Source organism: Zygosaccharomyces rouxii (assembly GCF_000026365.1).
Source record: "Zygosaccharomyces rouxii strain CBS732 chromosome G complete sequence".
NCBI lineage: Eukaryota > Fungi > Ascomycota > Saccharomycetes > Saccharomycetales > Saccharomycetaceae > Zygosaccharomyces > Zygosaccharomyces rouxii.
In genome coordinates, this window is record NC_012996.1 from 513,783 (window position 1) to 527,621 (window position 13,839).

The 13,839-nt window shown below is 38.1% G+C and overlaps 7 protein-coding genes across 7 annotated transcripts; 2 read left to right on the forward strand and 5 right to left on the reverse strand.

Annotated features, from left to right (window-relative positions):
* Positions 1-10: 10 nt before the first annotated feature.
* On the forward strand, positions 11-1,285 carry ORC6 (origin recognition complex subunit 6; the record flags this gene model as incomplete). Its single annotated transcript, XM_002498231.1, has 1 exon — positions 11-1,285. One exon carries the CDS (start codon positions 11-13, stop codon positions 1,283-1,285), a length of 1,275 nt encoding a protein of 424 aa, XP_002498276.1.
* A 64-nt stretch (positions 1,286-1,349) lies between these two features.
* Positions 1,350-1,628, reverse strand: MRP35 (mitochondrial 54S ribosomal protein bL35m; the record flags this gene model as incomplete). The annotated part of the gene is made up of 1 exon (XM_002498232.1): positions 1,350-1,628. The coding sequence occupies one exon, from the start codon at positions 1,626-1,628 to the stop codon at positions 1,350-1,352; it is 279 nt and encodes a 92-aa protein (XP_002498277.1).
* A 348-nt stretch (positions 1,629-1,976) lies between these two features.
* ZYRO0G06512g (uncharacterized protein) lies at positions 1,977-3,791 on the reverse strand (the record flags this gene model as incomplete). Its single annotated transcript, XM_002498233.1, has 1 exon — positions 1,977-3,791. The coding sequence occupies one exon, from the start codon at positions 3,789-3,791 to the stop codon at positions 1,977-1,979; it is 1,815 nt and encodes a 604-aa protein (XP_002498278.1).
* A 654-nt stretch (positions 3,792-4,445) lies between these two features.
* Positions 4,446-4,784, reverse strand: COX23 (Cox23p; the record flags this gene model as incomplete). Its single annotated transcript, XM_002498234.1, has 1 exon — positions 4,446-4,784. One exon carries the CDS (start codon positions 4,782-4,784, stop codon positions 4,446-4,448), a length of 339 nt encoding a protein of 112 aa, XP_002498279.1.
* A 164-nt stretch (positions 4,785-4,948) lies between these two features.
* Positions 4,949-6,088, forward strand: ZYRO0G06556g (uncharacterized protein; the record flags this gene model as incomplete). The annotated part of the gene is made up of 1 exon (XM_002498235.1): positions 4,949-6,088. One exon carries the CDS (start codon positions 4,949-4,951, stop codon positions 6,086-6,088), a length of 1,140 nt encoding a protein of 379 aa, XP_002498280.1.
* Positions 6,089-6,094: 6 nt separating this feature from the next.
* MCM10 (Mcm10p) lies at positions 6,095-7,804 on the reverse strand (the record flags this gene model as incomplete). The annotated part of the gene is made up of 1 exon (XM_002498236.1): positions 6,095-7,804. The coding sequence occupies one exon, from the start codon at positions 7,802-7,804 to the stop codon at positions 6,095-6,097; it is 1,710 nt and encodes a 569-aa protein (XP_002498281.1).
* Positions 7,805-8,110: 306 nt separating this feature from the next.
* MLP2 (Mlp2p) lies at positions 8,111-13,573 on the reverse strand (the record flags this gene model as incomplete). Its single annotated transcript, XM_002498237.1, has 1 exon — positions 8,111-13,573. One exon carries the CDS (start codon positions 13,571-13,573, stop codon positions 8,111-8,113), a length of 5,463 nt encoding a protein of 1,820 aa, XP_002498282.1.
* Positions 13,574-13,839: the final 266 nt, after the last annotated feature.

Below are 13,839 nucleotides of genomic sequence, written 5' to 3' on the forward strand. Positions count from 1 at the left end.
TGTGTATACTATGTCAAATCATCAAATCCAGAGATGTATAAGGGACATTTTGGGGATAAATCAAGAAGAAAAATTAGATTGGTCCCAAAGTCATTTTAAAAAGCTACTAAGTGCCACTTCGACACTGCATACTGCATCTTTGAATAAGGTAATGCTGAAACAAGATGAAGAGACTGCTAGATTACATTTATGTGCATATATTGCCTCTGAAAGATTAGCCGACAAGCATATGCCGGAGTTATCTTATTATATGGATAGAGTTCCTTTAGAACCACGAAAAGCACGTAAATTAATGGAGTTGATTAAACAGAATGTCTTCCAATTGTCTCCAGTAAAAAATATCCAATGGACGCCAAGTCCGAAGAAGAGGAATGGTACTTCTCCTTTGAAGAATGGTGATAGATTTACAGCCCAAGATCCGCAAATACTAAGAAAACAGCTTTTCGATACACCGACTAAAGGTAATAGTCCAGTGGGGGACCCAGTGAAAAATGCGCAGGTAGTGAACCCACCATCTGCCACTGCGAGTCCGTCTAAGGCTAGAAGGAAATTAGCCTTTGAAGAAGAAGATGAGATGGAGAATCCAGTTCCAGCTAGTAATCAATCACTCGATACTCTGGCACAACTTTCACTGGTTGCTAATGAAAGACTTAATAACGAGGAAGAAGAGGAAGAATTGAAAAAGAAACCAAGAAGTAATAAACGATCCCAGCAACAGCAGGAACAGGAGCAGGAGCAGCCAGCTCCGAAAAGGAGGAAGGAAACAGGTAGGTCACGTAGTGAAATGTGTTTATTGCAGAAGAGATATTATAAAGTGACACCAGCCGAAATCATCAATTTGTGCAATCAATTTGAAATACCAAAAGATGTCGCCTACAGCATTTTAGATCAATTTATGAGTTACGCATCATACTTAGTATGTCCCTGGAAATTAGCATGCGGATTGGTACTAAATGCGACATTTGTCGTTTTCACAGAAAGAAGAAGGAAGGATCCAAGAGTTGATCATTTAATCCTCGAGAAGATGTGTGGAATAACAAAGGCACCCCAATTGGAAGATATTACAGAATGTATAAACTTGGTTAAAGAACTCATTGAAGGTGAAAAATGGTACCGTGATCTACAGATAAAACATAATTACTATAATGGTGCATGCTTTGACGAAGCCATTTCGACAAAATTGGGATCTATGCTTCAACCAAATAACATCTTAGTGTCTAATGAACAATTCACGAGCTGGAAAAGGAAAATTGAACAGGATCTCTCACTAAAAGATATGCATTGAATTTTTAAAAGGCATAGCTATTCATATATTTACACATTTACATATATACAGGAATTGACGGGCATTAATATGGTAATAGCCTTCTTAGACGTTGTATATGAGATTCGTGAGCAGGAGTCTTTCCACTGAGAACTTTTAAAGACCTACGAGACCAACCGACATTACCATGGTTTCTACCTGCTTTACCTCTTTTAAATCCATCAGCAGTCTTCTTCCATCTTTTAGCAGTTCCCTTGTGAGTCTTCATCAAATTTCTAGTAAAGACAAGTGACGAACTGTTGAATCCGCCAAAACTGGCGAACGCACTCCTTGAGCCCAATCCTACGATAGAATTAAAGAACATGAAGCTAACTATCGGATGCGTAGTCCTGCGTTCTTTTCTGTTATATCTCTGTGTAAAAGTCGATTAAGCTCTTCTTTTTCATGTCGTTCACTGGATCGTCTTTAGTTCGTTAAGAAATATAGAGAAGCGGTTCACAAGGTAAAGACATACATAACTAAATTGATAATTTAGCAAGAAATGTAGCCATTGAAGTCGTGGCTTTCCAAATGCTGCTGAAAGAGAAATATTCATTATTTACAGATATATAAAAAAAAAAAAAGATAGTAATAATAATAAAAATGGGGAAGGAAAAAAAATGTCAGAAAAAAAAAAAACAAAAAACAAAAGATCGGACTATAGAGGACCAGATTAAATCACACCTTGAGCCTTGTAAGCAGCCAATGTCTCTTCAATCTTAGCACTAACCAATGGGTCAGCTCTGATTCTCTTTTGAACCTTGGCAGCTTCAGCAAAAGTGGTAGCTTGTAATTTTTCATCAACGGTTCTGGCAAGGCTTGCAGCTTCTTCGAACAATTTAATAGCGTCATCAATATCTTCTTGTTGTAATTTCAATTGAGCCAAACCGACCTTACCTTGCTCGGATCTAGGGTCTTTAGCACAAGCTTCTTCCAAAAGCTTAGTTGCTTCAATAAAGTTTTCCACACTTGGTTGTCTTGCCAATAGGGTAGCTTTACCCACCAATGGTGAGATACCAACGTGAATACCATCAACAGCTTCTTCTAATCTCTTTGCAATATCATATTGCTTGAGGGCCTTCTCTAAATCACCTTTGTCTGCCAAAATTTCGGCAAAAAAGTTGGGTACTTCAGGTGCAGTAGCGAACTTTCTCTTGGCTTCACTGAACAAAGTTTCACAATCATCGAATTTGTTTTCACGGTAAGCCAAACATGCTAGTTGAATGTATGGGAAAATGTTCTCTTCATTCAATTGTTTTGCCTTATCAAAATCTTGACCAGCCTTTTCGTATTGAGCAGTAATGAAATACATTTGACCACGGTGGTAGTAAACAGCTGCGTTTTTAGGATCCAATTTAATTGCCTTATCGAAGAATTCGTAGTATTCTTCAGCTTTACCCTTGTCAGCCATAATCAATGCCATGTAGATGTAAGAGTTAACCCTTGGATGTAAATCGATAGCCTTTTGAACATCTTCATGAGCACCCAATGGATCGTTCTTCAAGAATCTAAAGATACCTCTGTGTTCCAATGCAATGGCATCCTTCTCTTTTAATGCAGCATCATCAGAATTACCTTCGCGTAGTTTGGCATAAGCATCCACAGCTTGGCTAAAGAATTCATCTGCTTTTTGGTAACCTTCAGAAGATCTCTTGTAAAGGTTTTCCAAACCAGCCTTTAATTTTTGATCAGCTTCGGAGGTTTCATCATAGTTGGCGAATTCAGTCTCTGGGGTAAAGATACCGAAGAAGGAAGCCAAAGCGGTATCGGATGGTAACAATTGATTCTTTTGTTGACCTAACTTATCCTTCAGAACAGTCATTGCTTGCTTATTCAAATTTCTTTCCAACATTGGTTCAATTGAAGAACCACCAAAGTCACCGTTCAACGATAGCACGGAAAGGTCAAACATAGCATCAGGGTAGTTTTCTAAACTTTCATTAGCGGAAGCCCTACGCAAAAGAGCCTTTGAATAATCAGGTTTTAATTCTAGAGCCTTGGTACTGTTCTCCACAACTTTATCCAATTGATTCATTGATACATAGCAGGCAGAGATATTGGAGTAGAACACCGGGTCTTTCTTCAAAGTCAGAGCGTAGTCATAGTATTTTAAAGCATTGTCATAGTCCTTTTGCTTGAAAAATTCGTTACCTTTGTCCTTCAATGCTGTTGACCAGGATTCCTTTTGTTCCTCGGACATTTCAGCTACATTGTCCAACTTTGGCTCTCCCTTTTCATCAACTGGATAAGACACGGCCGCTGATGGAGATGGTGAAGAACCTTGCTTCTTCTTCTTATTCTTTCTCTTCTTCTTTGATGCAGCAGTTCCATCTGGACTTTCACCTTTCTTGTCATCTGAACCTGCAGCATCTTGCAATTGGCGATAGTACAAGTATGCACCTACGGCAGCTGTACCAGCTGCTGCAGTAGTGATAATAGCAGTCTTATTTCTTGAAATAAATCCTGCAACGGAATTGTCAGAGGACATCCTTCTAGACTTTTTTTTGTCTTTTTGGAAAAGATTCAGAGACTAATTGAGCAGCGTACTAGTATTTACTGCTTATTGCAACTGAATAGATCGATCGATACTTCCGCCAAGATCTGTTCCTTTTCCACTCGATCAACAGGCCCTTTGTGTTCAACTTCAATTTCAGCTTAGGTTCCTTTCATCGCTGAGGGAAAAAATTTGAAGAAGATCGCTATAAACGGGCAAAACAGGGTAATTCTGGATTAGATTCAAAACCTGAGTATACGGGAGTATACGAATGAAGGCTTGCCGCTGATGTCTATGCAATATACGAAGAACAGTTCTATTCTTTCCGCTATTGAATTATCAAGATAGTTTATCTTTATTTCCTCTACTTCATTCACTTTAAGTTAAGCGAGCGTCAGCGAGTCGCGAACGAATAAATATTAATATTATCTGATTAAACAAAAAGTAGTTTACAGTGCAGAGATCCATAGATTGTCGTTAGAGTCTTATGAGTACTAGTAAAGATTCCAATCAAAGAACGGGGATCTTTCAGCACCATTTATGCTCTGGTAAATCACTTCATCGTTCATACTTTTCATTTTCAAAAATAAACACATTTCCCTTTCTCTTACTATATACAAGCTCCCACTTTGTTCTTTCGACTTTGGATCATTCCCATAGAGATCTATTCTCTCTCCTTGCCCTTAACCATTGTTTCTTGCATTCCCTGTAGGCATCGAAATATTCTTTACACATTTCTCTATCGTAATTATTACGATCCAGGCAATTAAAGCTCATACGTGAAGATTCTTGGCAGGGATCGAAATATTGACTTGCATCTTTGACGGCAAACCTGTATCTGCTGAGACTTGATTCAGGCTTATCTGGATAGTATTGAAATTTATCAGGAGAATCGCCTTGTGGGGCGTAGTCAACCTTCTTAGGCTCAACTACTAATTGTGGATCAAGGTTTCCTTCACGTAGATTGTCCTTATCACCGTCAGCCATCTTCTTGGAGCACTTGTTTTCACCTATTGGTCTTTTTACTAATATGAGCTTAGGGTGACTTTGTTGTTATCGTTCGGGCATCGCATGCGATTATATAAGGTGGACATCGAGCAAGTCTTCAATATGGAAATACCAACCCGCATTATCCAACGAAGTACGTCAAAATGGCCTCGAAGGAATCGTTAGGTATATTCGGTGAATTTGAATACTACGTTACTTTTGCAAAAGATGGTTCTAAATACACTTCATTTCAGTTAGAGAAATCACATGCGAAACAAAGCAGTAGAGCTTCAACGAGGTCGGATGATTCTACACTAATAGTACTTGATTCCCTCAAATCAGGCATAGGTAGAACAGAAAATAACGATTTCTATTCGATTGTTATTGCCCCCATACTGGAAGAATTGAATTGGAATCACAATTACATTAAAACCACATCACATGACTCTGTTAGCCAATTCGCCCAATCATTAGATCCATTACAAGATTATGAAATCTGGATAATTTCTGGTGATACTACCATTTCTGAATTTTGCAACAATTTGCCAAACAAGAAAATCACTAGAAATCCACTGAGGATTTTACCCCTGCCCATGGGCACTGGTAATGCATGGGCAAATTCATTGGGATTCGATTCCCCAATAACGGCATTCCGGAATTATTTGAATCACAATTTAAAGCCTAGGGACATCCCACTATATAGGGCAGCATTACCCAATGGCTATTCGATAATTTTTTTCATGATCTTCTCTTTGGGGTTCCACGCAAACTTACTCCATGCCTGTGAAGATCCTAAATATGCAAAGATGGGAGCCGAAAGGTTCCAAATTGCGGCTCAATCAATTTTAGAAAGCTATTCCTTGGATTTAGACATTAGTTTGGACGGATTGCGAAGATCATACGCATATTTTGCTCTTATCAATACTCCGAATTTAGAGGCGACTTATAAGCCTTCACCTCGCTCAAACCCGTTAGAAAGAGAACTTCGACTTTTGGGTTATTCCAGCTCTTTGGGACGTCAAGAACTAGTCGAGAAAATCATGCAAGGTTATCAGAATAAACCAAACGGGGATCTTCCCACAAATGAAGATATGATTTATAAGTCCATCACTCATGATTTTACGCTGGTTTTAAACGACTCACTGGAAGACTCATCAATGCATAAATTTGAAATTTGCTGTGATGGTATACTTTTGAATTTGCTGGATTACCAATCACCAGATAAGCACAAACCTTCAAATGAAATTCGATTCCAATTTTTAAACGATTATTCCGGTTTCCAATTGCAAGTTTATTCGCTCTAACTCAACCTAGCTGACAATTTCTAAATCGCTATCAGAATCGTCTTTTTCGTCACCGCCTGATCCGAAATGCTCTTTCCAAACTCTTTCCCTCCGTCTCTTTTGCTTAATCAATATTTCTTTGGAAGGTTTCAATTTAACGTTATCCTTCTTAAAACTTAGGAGGGATGCAACGCTGGAATCTTTTTCAGTTAATGGCTTCTTATCAGAATCACTCCTTTGATGTTTGAAAACACTGGCAATTTTCCCCTGCGTCGGATCAAAACCAAGATTTTTCATCATACCGCTACCCATTGTAGATTCAGTTGTACGTTTTATTTCATCAATCTCTTCGGCACTCTTGTGTTTTATGTCAAGTTCAGAATTTTTCTTCAATTCACGATTCAGAATGTTTGACTTACGATTATCCCGTAACTTTCTTCTCTTATTTTCCAAGTTTCTTAGAGTCTCTGGATTTTGAAATCTCTCATCGAAGAATGCTTTTGCTGCATTTCTATTGGAAAAATGTCTTGCGTTAATATCCAGAGGATTGATTTCTTTATTTGACCCACCATCTGCTCCATTGGTTATTATATTATAATTAAGATTCTTCTGTGAAGATCCACCTCGATAAAGGGCAGGTTGTGCATCAATTCTCGTTGGTGCCCCCAGTGCATAAGTCCCGCTTAATTCCACTCTCTTTGCGTTAGTACTTCTGAATTTGAGTTCACGATGATACTCGCAACAATCCTCTTTATCCTTGTTTATAGGAGCCCTACAAATTTCATTCTTTGATTTGTTAAACATGGGACACCATCCAAGATCGCGACTAGCACCGATCTCGAGGATACATTCAAACTTATGGGATATTCGTAAATTGAAAGATTTGATATGAGCCTTGGTCCCCGACGGTCTCCATGGTAAAACTTGTGGATTTAAAATGGCAATGATATCACCCACACGTAAATTATAGTACCGTTCTACACCTTCTTTCCCAAAGATATAAGTGTCTATACTATACTGAAAATTCGTCAGAGTAAACTTAAAATATTTTTTAGGTGATGCTGCTGATGTGAATTTAACTTCACCTTTATTACTGATGAGCCCAATAACCGCCCAATTGCTATATGGTGGCTCATTAAATTTTGGAGGTTTAACTTTAGCGAAAAGTTTACTCAACCTCAGTATCTTAATATTAGCAAAAATTGATCTCTGTTCCTCTTTAGGAATATACCGTTTGCTAATCCATAGATTAGAAAATTCTTCTAGTTCATTAGTGGGAATGGGCTTATATTCATCTTGCCTTCTTGCCCCCTGGAATGTATGAACTCTATTGCTCAGCAGATCTTCTTGAGCTCTTACTTCATAATCTTGTTTTCTTTTAGAGGTTGAGTATTTTTCGATGAAAAAGGATGTAGTATTGGCTGGTATTTGTTCCTGGGATTGAGCTTTCAATTCATTTAAATTTTCATTCCTAACCTCACCTCTAGGTTCCTGTTGTTGAACTGTTGGCGGTAAAACACTATTGGTAACCTTTTTTGGTGAACTTTCGACCTGTATATGGCTTAAATTTGGATCTAGTGGCTTTGGATTGGTTTTCTTAACGTTTAATCTTTGGAGTAGGTCCTTTTTCTGACGTTCAATTTCAGCTATTTGAGCTTCGATTTCATTTTCCTCCTCACCCTCTGAAGTTAACACGTCGTAAAGATCATTATTTAATACCTCTCTAGGATCTCTCATCGTCAATTAAGCCTCATGGAATAGTGATGTCTGCATTAGAGCCTTTCTTTTGTCAAATAAATCTTGAATCTTCCTCAGATATGCTGGTTTGCCATTACGCGATGAGCTTCCGACATCGCTCGCCTAAGCGTAACTAAACTATTCTAAATCTAAAGATTTCTCTATACTCATAAATTAAAGTTACATCGTATTTAGATTCAACAGCACAATTTTAAACATCCCAAGCTCTCGACATAGAATATGTAGCAATGTGATCATGATCTTCTTTTTTATATTTATCTCTTATCTTCTGTAATAACCAGAAAATTATGCATTCTCTTCCCTAGGCTTCTTGCTCTCTGATCCTACTTCATTATCGTCATCTTCAGCAGCACGTTTGGAGGGGGTGGAAGCACCTTCACCTGGTGTAGGTGTCATAGCTGTATTACTTGATTCACGTTCCGGTGAGCTTGCTCCTGTCTCTGTAAATGAACTGAATGGATTTGCAGGTTTATTTTCCGTTGAAGAGGAATCAATCTTGGTGCCACTACTCTTATTGGAGTTATTTGAAAGTGTGAAAGTTGGTTTAAATCCAAAAGCGGAAGTTCCCATAGTATCGTTGTTTTGAGGTGAAGATGTGAAAGGGTTCCCACCTGAGAAAGAAGAAAAATTGAATGTAGGTTTTGAAGGATCAAGCTTCAAGACTTTCTCACCAGAAACAAGGGGGTTTGGAACGCTTTGGTTAGTGGTGACCGATTTTTCATCTATCTTTGAAGGCAAATTTGGTTTAGGTACAGATGAAGTCTCAGACGAGCTTTTATCCGGAGAATCGACTTTGCCATGTAATTGAGATTCTAGTTTAGAAATTTTTCTCTCTAATAAAGTACTCTTCATTGCTGCTTGTTGTTTCCCTTCTTCAAATGCTTTCTTTTTCACAGCCTGCACTTCAGCTTCAAACTTTTCTTGTAAGTCCTTCTCTAGTTGTTTTTTCAAGTCACTATTATTGCCATCAGAGGATTCTAATGAGGATTTGCTTTCCTCTAACTTTTTTTTGTATAGCTCTTCTAAAGCAGCTTTTTTCTTTTCGACGACTTGCTTTATCCTTTCTTCAGTAGGCAACCTTATACGTTTCTTGAGATTTTCTTCAGCTTCAGCGATTCTCTTGAGAATTGACTCTTCCTGCTCGCTTTCCCATTGTCTCTTAATTTCTTCGTAGTTAACAGGCTGCTGCTGTGGTTCATTCCCATTGACCTGTAGAGTATGCTTTTCCTCTTCTAATTTCTTTAATTCTTCTGTCTTCTCTTTCAAGAAGTTAATTTTCTCTTCTTCAAAGGAACGTCTCATGGATTCGACTACGTTAGAGAGGTCCTCTGATATTTCTCCCTTTGCGGTAGCTGCGCTTTGTTCCTTCAAGCTATGTAACTCCAACTTCAAAGAGTCAATTTCGTCGTTGAGCTTCTTTGTAATTTCTTCATTTTGTTGAAGTGTTGCACTGAGGTTTTGCTCGAGTTCTCTCGAATGTTCAAGAGCATCAGACAATTCTTTTTGTACAGATTCAACTGTTTCAGTATCATTTCCATGAGCATTCAACCTTTCTTGTAGCTCATGAACCTTTCTTTCTTCTGCTTCAAATTTACCTTCAAGTTCGGATTTCGCTTCTCTTAACTCGTTAAGCTGGTTGCTTAAAGTAGTCTGAGCAATCTTGGAGCTATTCAATTTCTCATGCGCTTGTTTTTTTAGCCTGTTAAAGCGATCATCAAGCTCTTTATTCTCCTTGTTGGTTTCATCCAGTTTAGTTTCCAAAATAGAAACCTTTTCTTTGAGCTCCTTATGATCCTCAGGGTCAATACGATCATGCTTATGTAAAATTTCTTGAGAACGTTCCTTCCAGCGGTTTGCTTCCTCCTTATACAAATTCAGTTGTTGATCTTTCTCAAGGACAGACGTGTGCAAAGTATTAAGTTCGGATTCCAGAGGAAGGATTCTTTCACGTAGTTGATTAAGCTCCTCCTGTAATTCTCTGTTCTTCTTGTTCTCCTCTTCAGCAGCGTTTCTCAGAGTGATATTACTTTCACGAAGAAGGTTCAACTGGTTCAATTGCTCAATAATCTTCTCATGTTGCCCTATCAGTTCGGAATGGGTGGTGATTTCTTTCTGGAACTGTGACAACTGTCTTTTAGTAGTATCTAGCTCGTTTTCCACTGAGGCCAAAGATCCCCTTAGAGTTTGCTCTTCTCTTTGGCTCACAGTTAGCTTGGTACCGAGGATATCGCGTTCACGGCGAAGGTTTGTCAAAATTTCTCTGACTTCTGCAGTTTCTCCGTTTACTCCATCGCTATTGTCCTTTGAAAATAGTTCGATTTGATCGTAGAGCAGACTATTTTGTGTTGATAAATCCTCTAAATGTTGTCTTGAGGTTTCTAGCTGTCTTTCATATTCCTCCTTCTGAGCCGACCAGCTTTTTTCATTTTGCTCCAAAACTTGCCTTACTTGTTCTTCAGAATTCTTTAGCCTTGTTATGGCAATTCTATCCTTCTGACTCTGTTCTCTTAACTCACTAATTGTTTTAGATACATTAGAATCCTTTTGAAGTTCTTCTTCATAGTTCCTTTGAGCTCTATTAGCAAAAGATGCTTGCTGTTCCAAGTCTCGTTGCAACTTCAAAATTTGTGCATCGTACTCTTCCTTCAATTGGTGTGAACCCTTACTTTCGGTCTCCAAAGTAGCAATCTTTTTCTGCAATGTGTTTTTCTCATTCTCAGCAGCTTTGTTTGCATCTTGTAGGGATTCTTCTAATTTGGTTACACTCTCATTCAACTTGGCAACAACATCTTGTAATTGAGATTTTTCATTTTGTAGAGTCTCAACTTGTAACTGCAGTTCCTGTTTACCACTAGCATAATCTTGCGTCAATTGGCTGAGGGATTCCTCGGTAGTAGATAACAAGTTTTTGTATTGATCAATTTCCGCATAGGTATCTGACAGATTGATCTTAGTTTTCTCCAACTCTTTACGTAGAGAAGATTCAGGACTTGTCTCTACTTCAGAACCACTCAATACCTGGTAAGATTGAATACGAGCTTCACTTTCTTCTACTTGTTTTTCGAGTTTTCTAACCTCAGACTCAAGATCAGTGACCAAGAAAGTCTTAGTTTGAAGTTCTTGCTTCAGGTGCTGAGACTCAGCTACCACAGAATCTAATTTATCTTGATACCATTGGATTTGAGTTCTCTTGCTGTTTTCCATATCTTCCGCCTCTTTCGTCTTAGCGTCTAATCTGGCCCTTGCATCAGCTTTCTCTTGCTCAAGACTATCGAGGTTCTCTTTGTAAGTAGTCTGAATTTCTTTCAGGAACTTCTCACGTTCAGATTGTAAAGTTTGTAATTGACTTACCATGATCCTCAAAGAGTTTCTCTCTTCAGACAATTTTAAGTAATTCTCTCTGGAAGTCCTTTCGCTCGATTGTAAGAGTTCCTTTTCTGTTTCCAAATTCGCTACTTTAGTCTCCAGGACTGCTAATTTAGAGTTACAAGCGATCAATTCATTGACAGTTTCAGCTGTTCTCGAATCTTGTCTGTCGAAAATGCTTTGTAGATTTTGTGATCTTTTAACCAATTGTTGATTCTCATTCCTGGTTAACTCCAATGTATGTTGAATTAATTTCAACCTTTCTTCTGTCAATGTCTTAGAAGATCTTTCCTTTTCCAATTCTATAGATATCTGAGTCTTGGATCTGTACAACTCATGAATTTCATTATTCAACATCTTGTTGTTCTGGGAGGATTCTACCGTGAGGCTCGTCAGGCGAGCTTCAAGAGTTCTGAGCTTTTCCTCATCCGATGAACCATTTCGATTGCCTTGGGTACCGTTCGCAGATAATGAACCATTTTGGTCAGATCCATTTCGTGAGCATATAGCTTTGAAAGCATCACATTCTTTGGTTAAAATCTCGACTTTTGATTCCAAGTTTGCGTTGTAATCTTGTAAGCTCACGATTGCTTCTTTGGCTTCTTTAATCGTATCATTTTCAAAAGTTTGTATCTTTTTATTTACATCCTTCTCTTCAGATTCCAACTTTTCAGCCAATTTTCTAACCGTTTTGAGAAGTTCCATGTTTTTCTCCTGTAGAGTGGCGATGTTGTTAAACTCTACCAATCTTTCCGATATGACTCTTTGAGAGTCACTCTCACTGTTTGGATCATCGTTATTGACAATCCTTTTAATAAATGAAACCTCCTCAGCGCTTAGAAGTCCCCCGGAATCGACCTGTACGCTTATGTTCATGAGAAGAAATTGTACCTGATGAGCCAGATCTGTACGTTGTCTCGTTAAAGTGTGTATAGAAGATTCGGAGTCTTTGACCTTTTTTGAAAGCGCCTCAAATTCTCTTTCTCTTTTTTCCTTTTCATTAGAGGTATGGTCCAGCAATAAGGCCACATCGTTAAGCTCTTTCTCAAGCATTGAAGTACGTTCTTTGAAAGAATTTATAACAGGAATCTTATATTCGAGTTCTACGATAAACGATTCCACTTGACGTTGTAATCGTTCCTTTTGATGTCTTTCCTTTATCAATTCTTTCTTTAAAATGCCCATATCACGTAGGGAAGAATCCTTGTTCCTTAAAGAAATGAAACTTGAAGTATTGTTGATGTCGTCTTGAGAGTCGTCTCCCGGTATTAATTCCTGTACAAGAGCTTCCAATCTTAACCGCTCTCGTTCTGATTCTTCAAAGTTTTCCTTCAAAGTGATTAATTCTTGAATTAACTTTTCATTTTCCGTATTCCTTTCGCCACTTGCAAGCAATTCGACATTATCTTTATCCAAGGAGGCGTTCAATTCCCCTTGTAAGGATTTTACTTGGTTTTCTAGTAAATCTATCAATTTTTGCTTCATTGACATTTCATGCGCAAACTCTTGCTTTTCACGATACAGAGAATCTGACAAATCTTTCATCTCCATTAACTTCTCTTGTAAAGATTTAGTCAATTCTTCATTCTTTGTAGTGATGACTTGGTTTCTGGATTTTTCTAGTTGTAATTCATTTTTACACGACAGTGATTCTGATGTGAGACGATCCAATTCATCATCATTTTTCCGTCTAGTGGAGATTAATTGCTCCGTCTTAGAAGTCACTTCTTCCTCCAACCACTGACTATTCTTTTGTAAAATGGTCAACCGTTGAGTAATGGTTTGAATTTCAGATTGATCTCTTAATTCTTTGGATTTCAAATTTTGTACAGTGGTCTCTAATTCCAAAACCTGTTGACGTAGTCTTTTACTGTCATCTAAACTCTTTCGAGATTCAGTACGGAAAGATTCCAGTTCTTTTATCTTTTCCTCCAACACTGCAACCACCTCACGTTTATCCTGTTTAAGAGTCTCTCTCTCTTGGTCCAGATCTGATAATTTTTCCTGCAAGGATTCTACTTCATTTTGAATCTTTTGCTTATCCCTACTTGACTGAGTGGATTCCTCCTGGGCCTGTGATCTTTCCAATCGTATAGAATCGTTATCTTTCATCAAGTTTTCAATTTCATTCTTCAACCCTTCTTCTCTTTTGCTAGAAACAGTCTTAATCTCATCAATCGTAACATTCAATCTTAAATTTTGAGATTTCAATTCGTTGAAGTCCAATACTTTATTCTCCAAAATCGTCAGGATTCCCCCGTCGATTAGGACTAATTGATCTTCCGGAACACCATAAAACGCAGACAGCTTCCCCAAAGACACATCATTATGGTTATCACCGCTCGTCACAATATTGGCGACACCAGTCTCTCCTTCTGACATATTACAACGCTATTATTCCTATTAGACGCTGAATGGACGATAACTCTTTTCGATATAAAGACACGGAAGGGAGAATGGGGAATTTCAAAAAACGAACTGAAAACAAAACAATGAATCCGAATATAAAAAATTTCAAATCAATTGGGACTCAATTCCAATATGCCTTTTTTCTATTCTTTATTCCCCTTGTATGACTCGTTGTCCTTTAACGTGCTATACCTGGCTCCACTCTGAGGGTTGATTTTCTTTTACTTTTCCCGCCTATC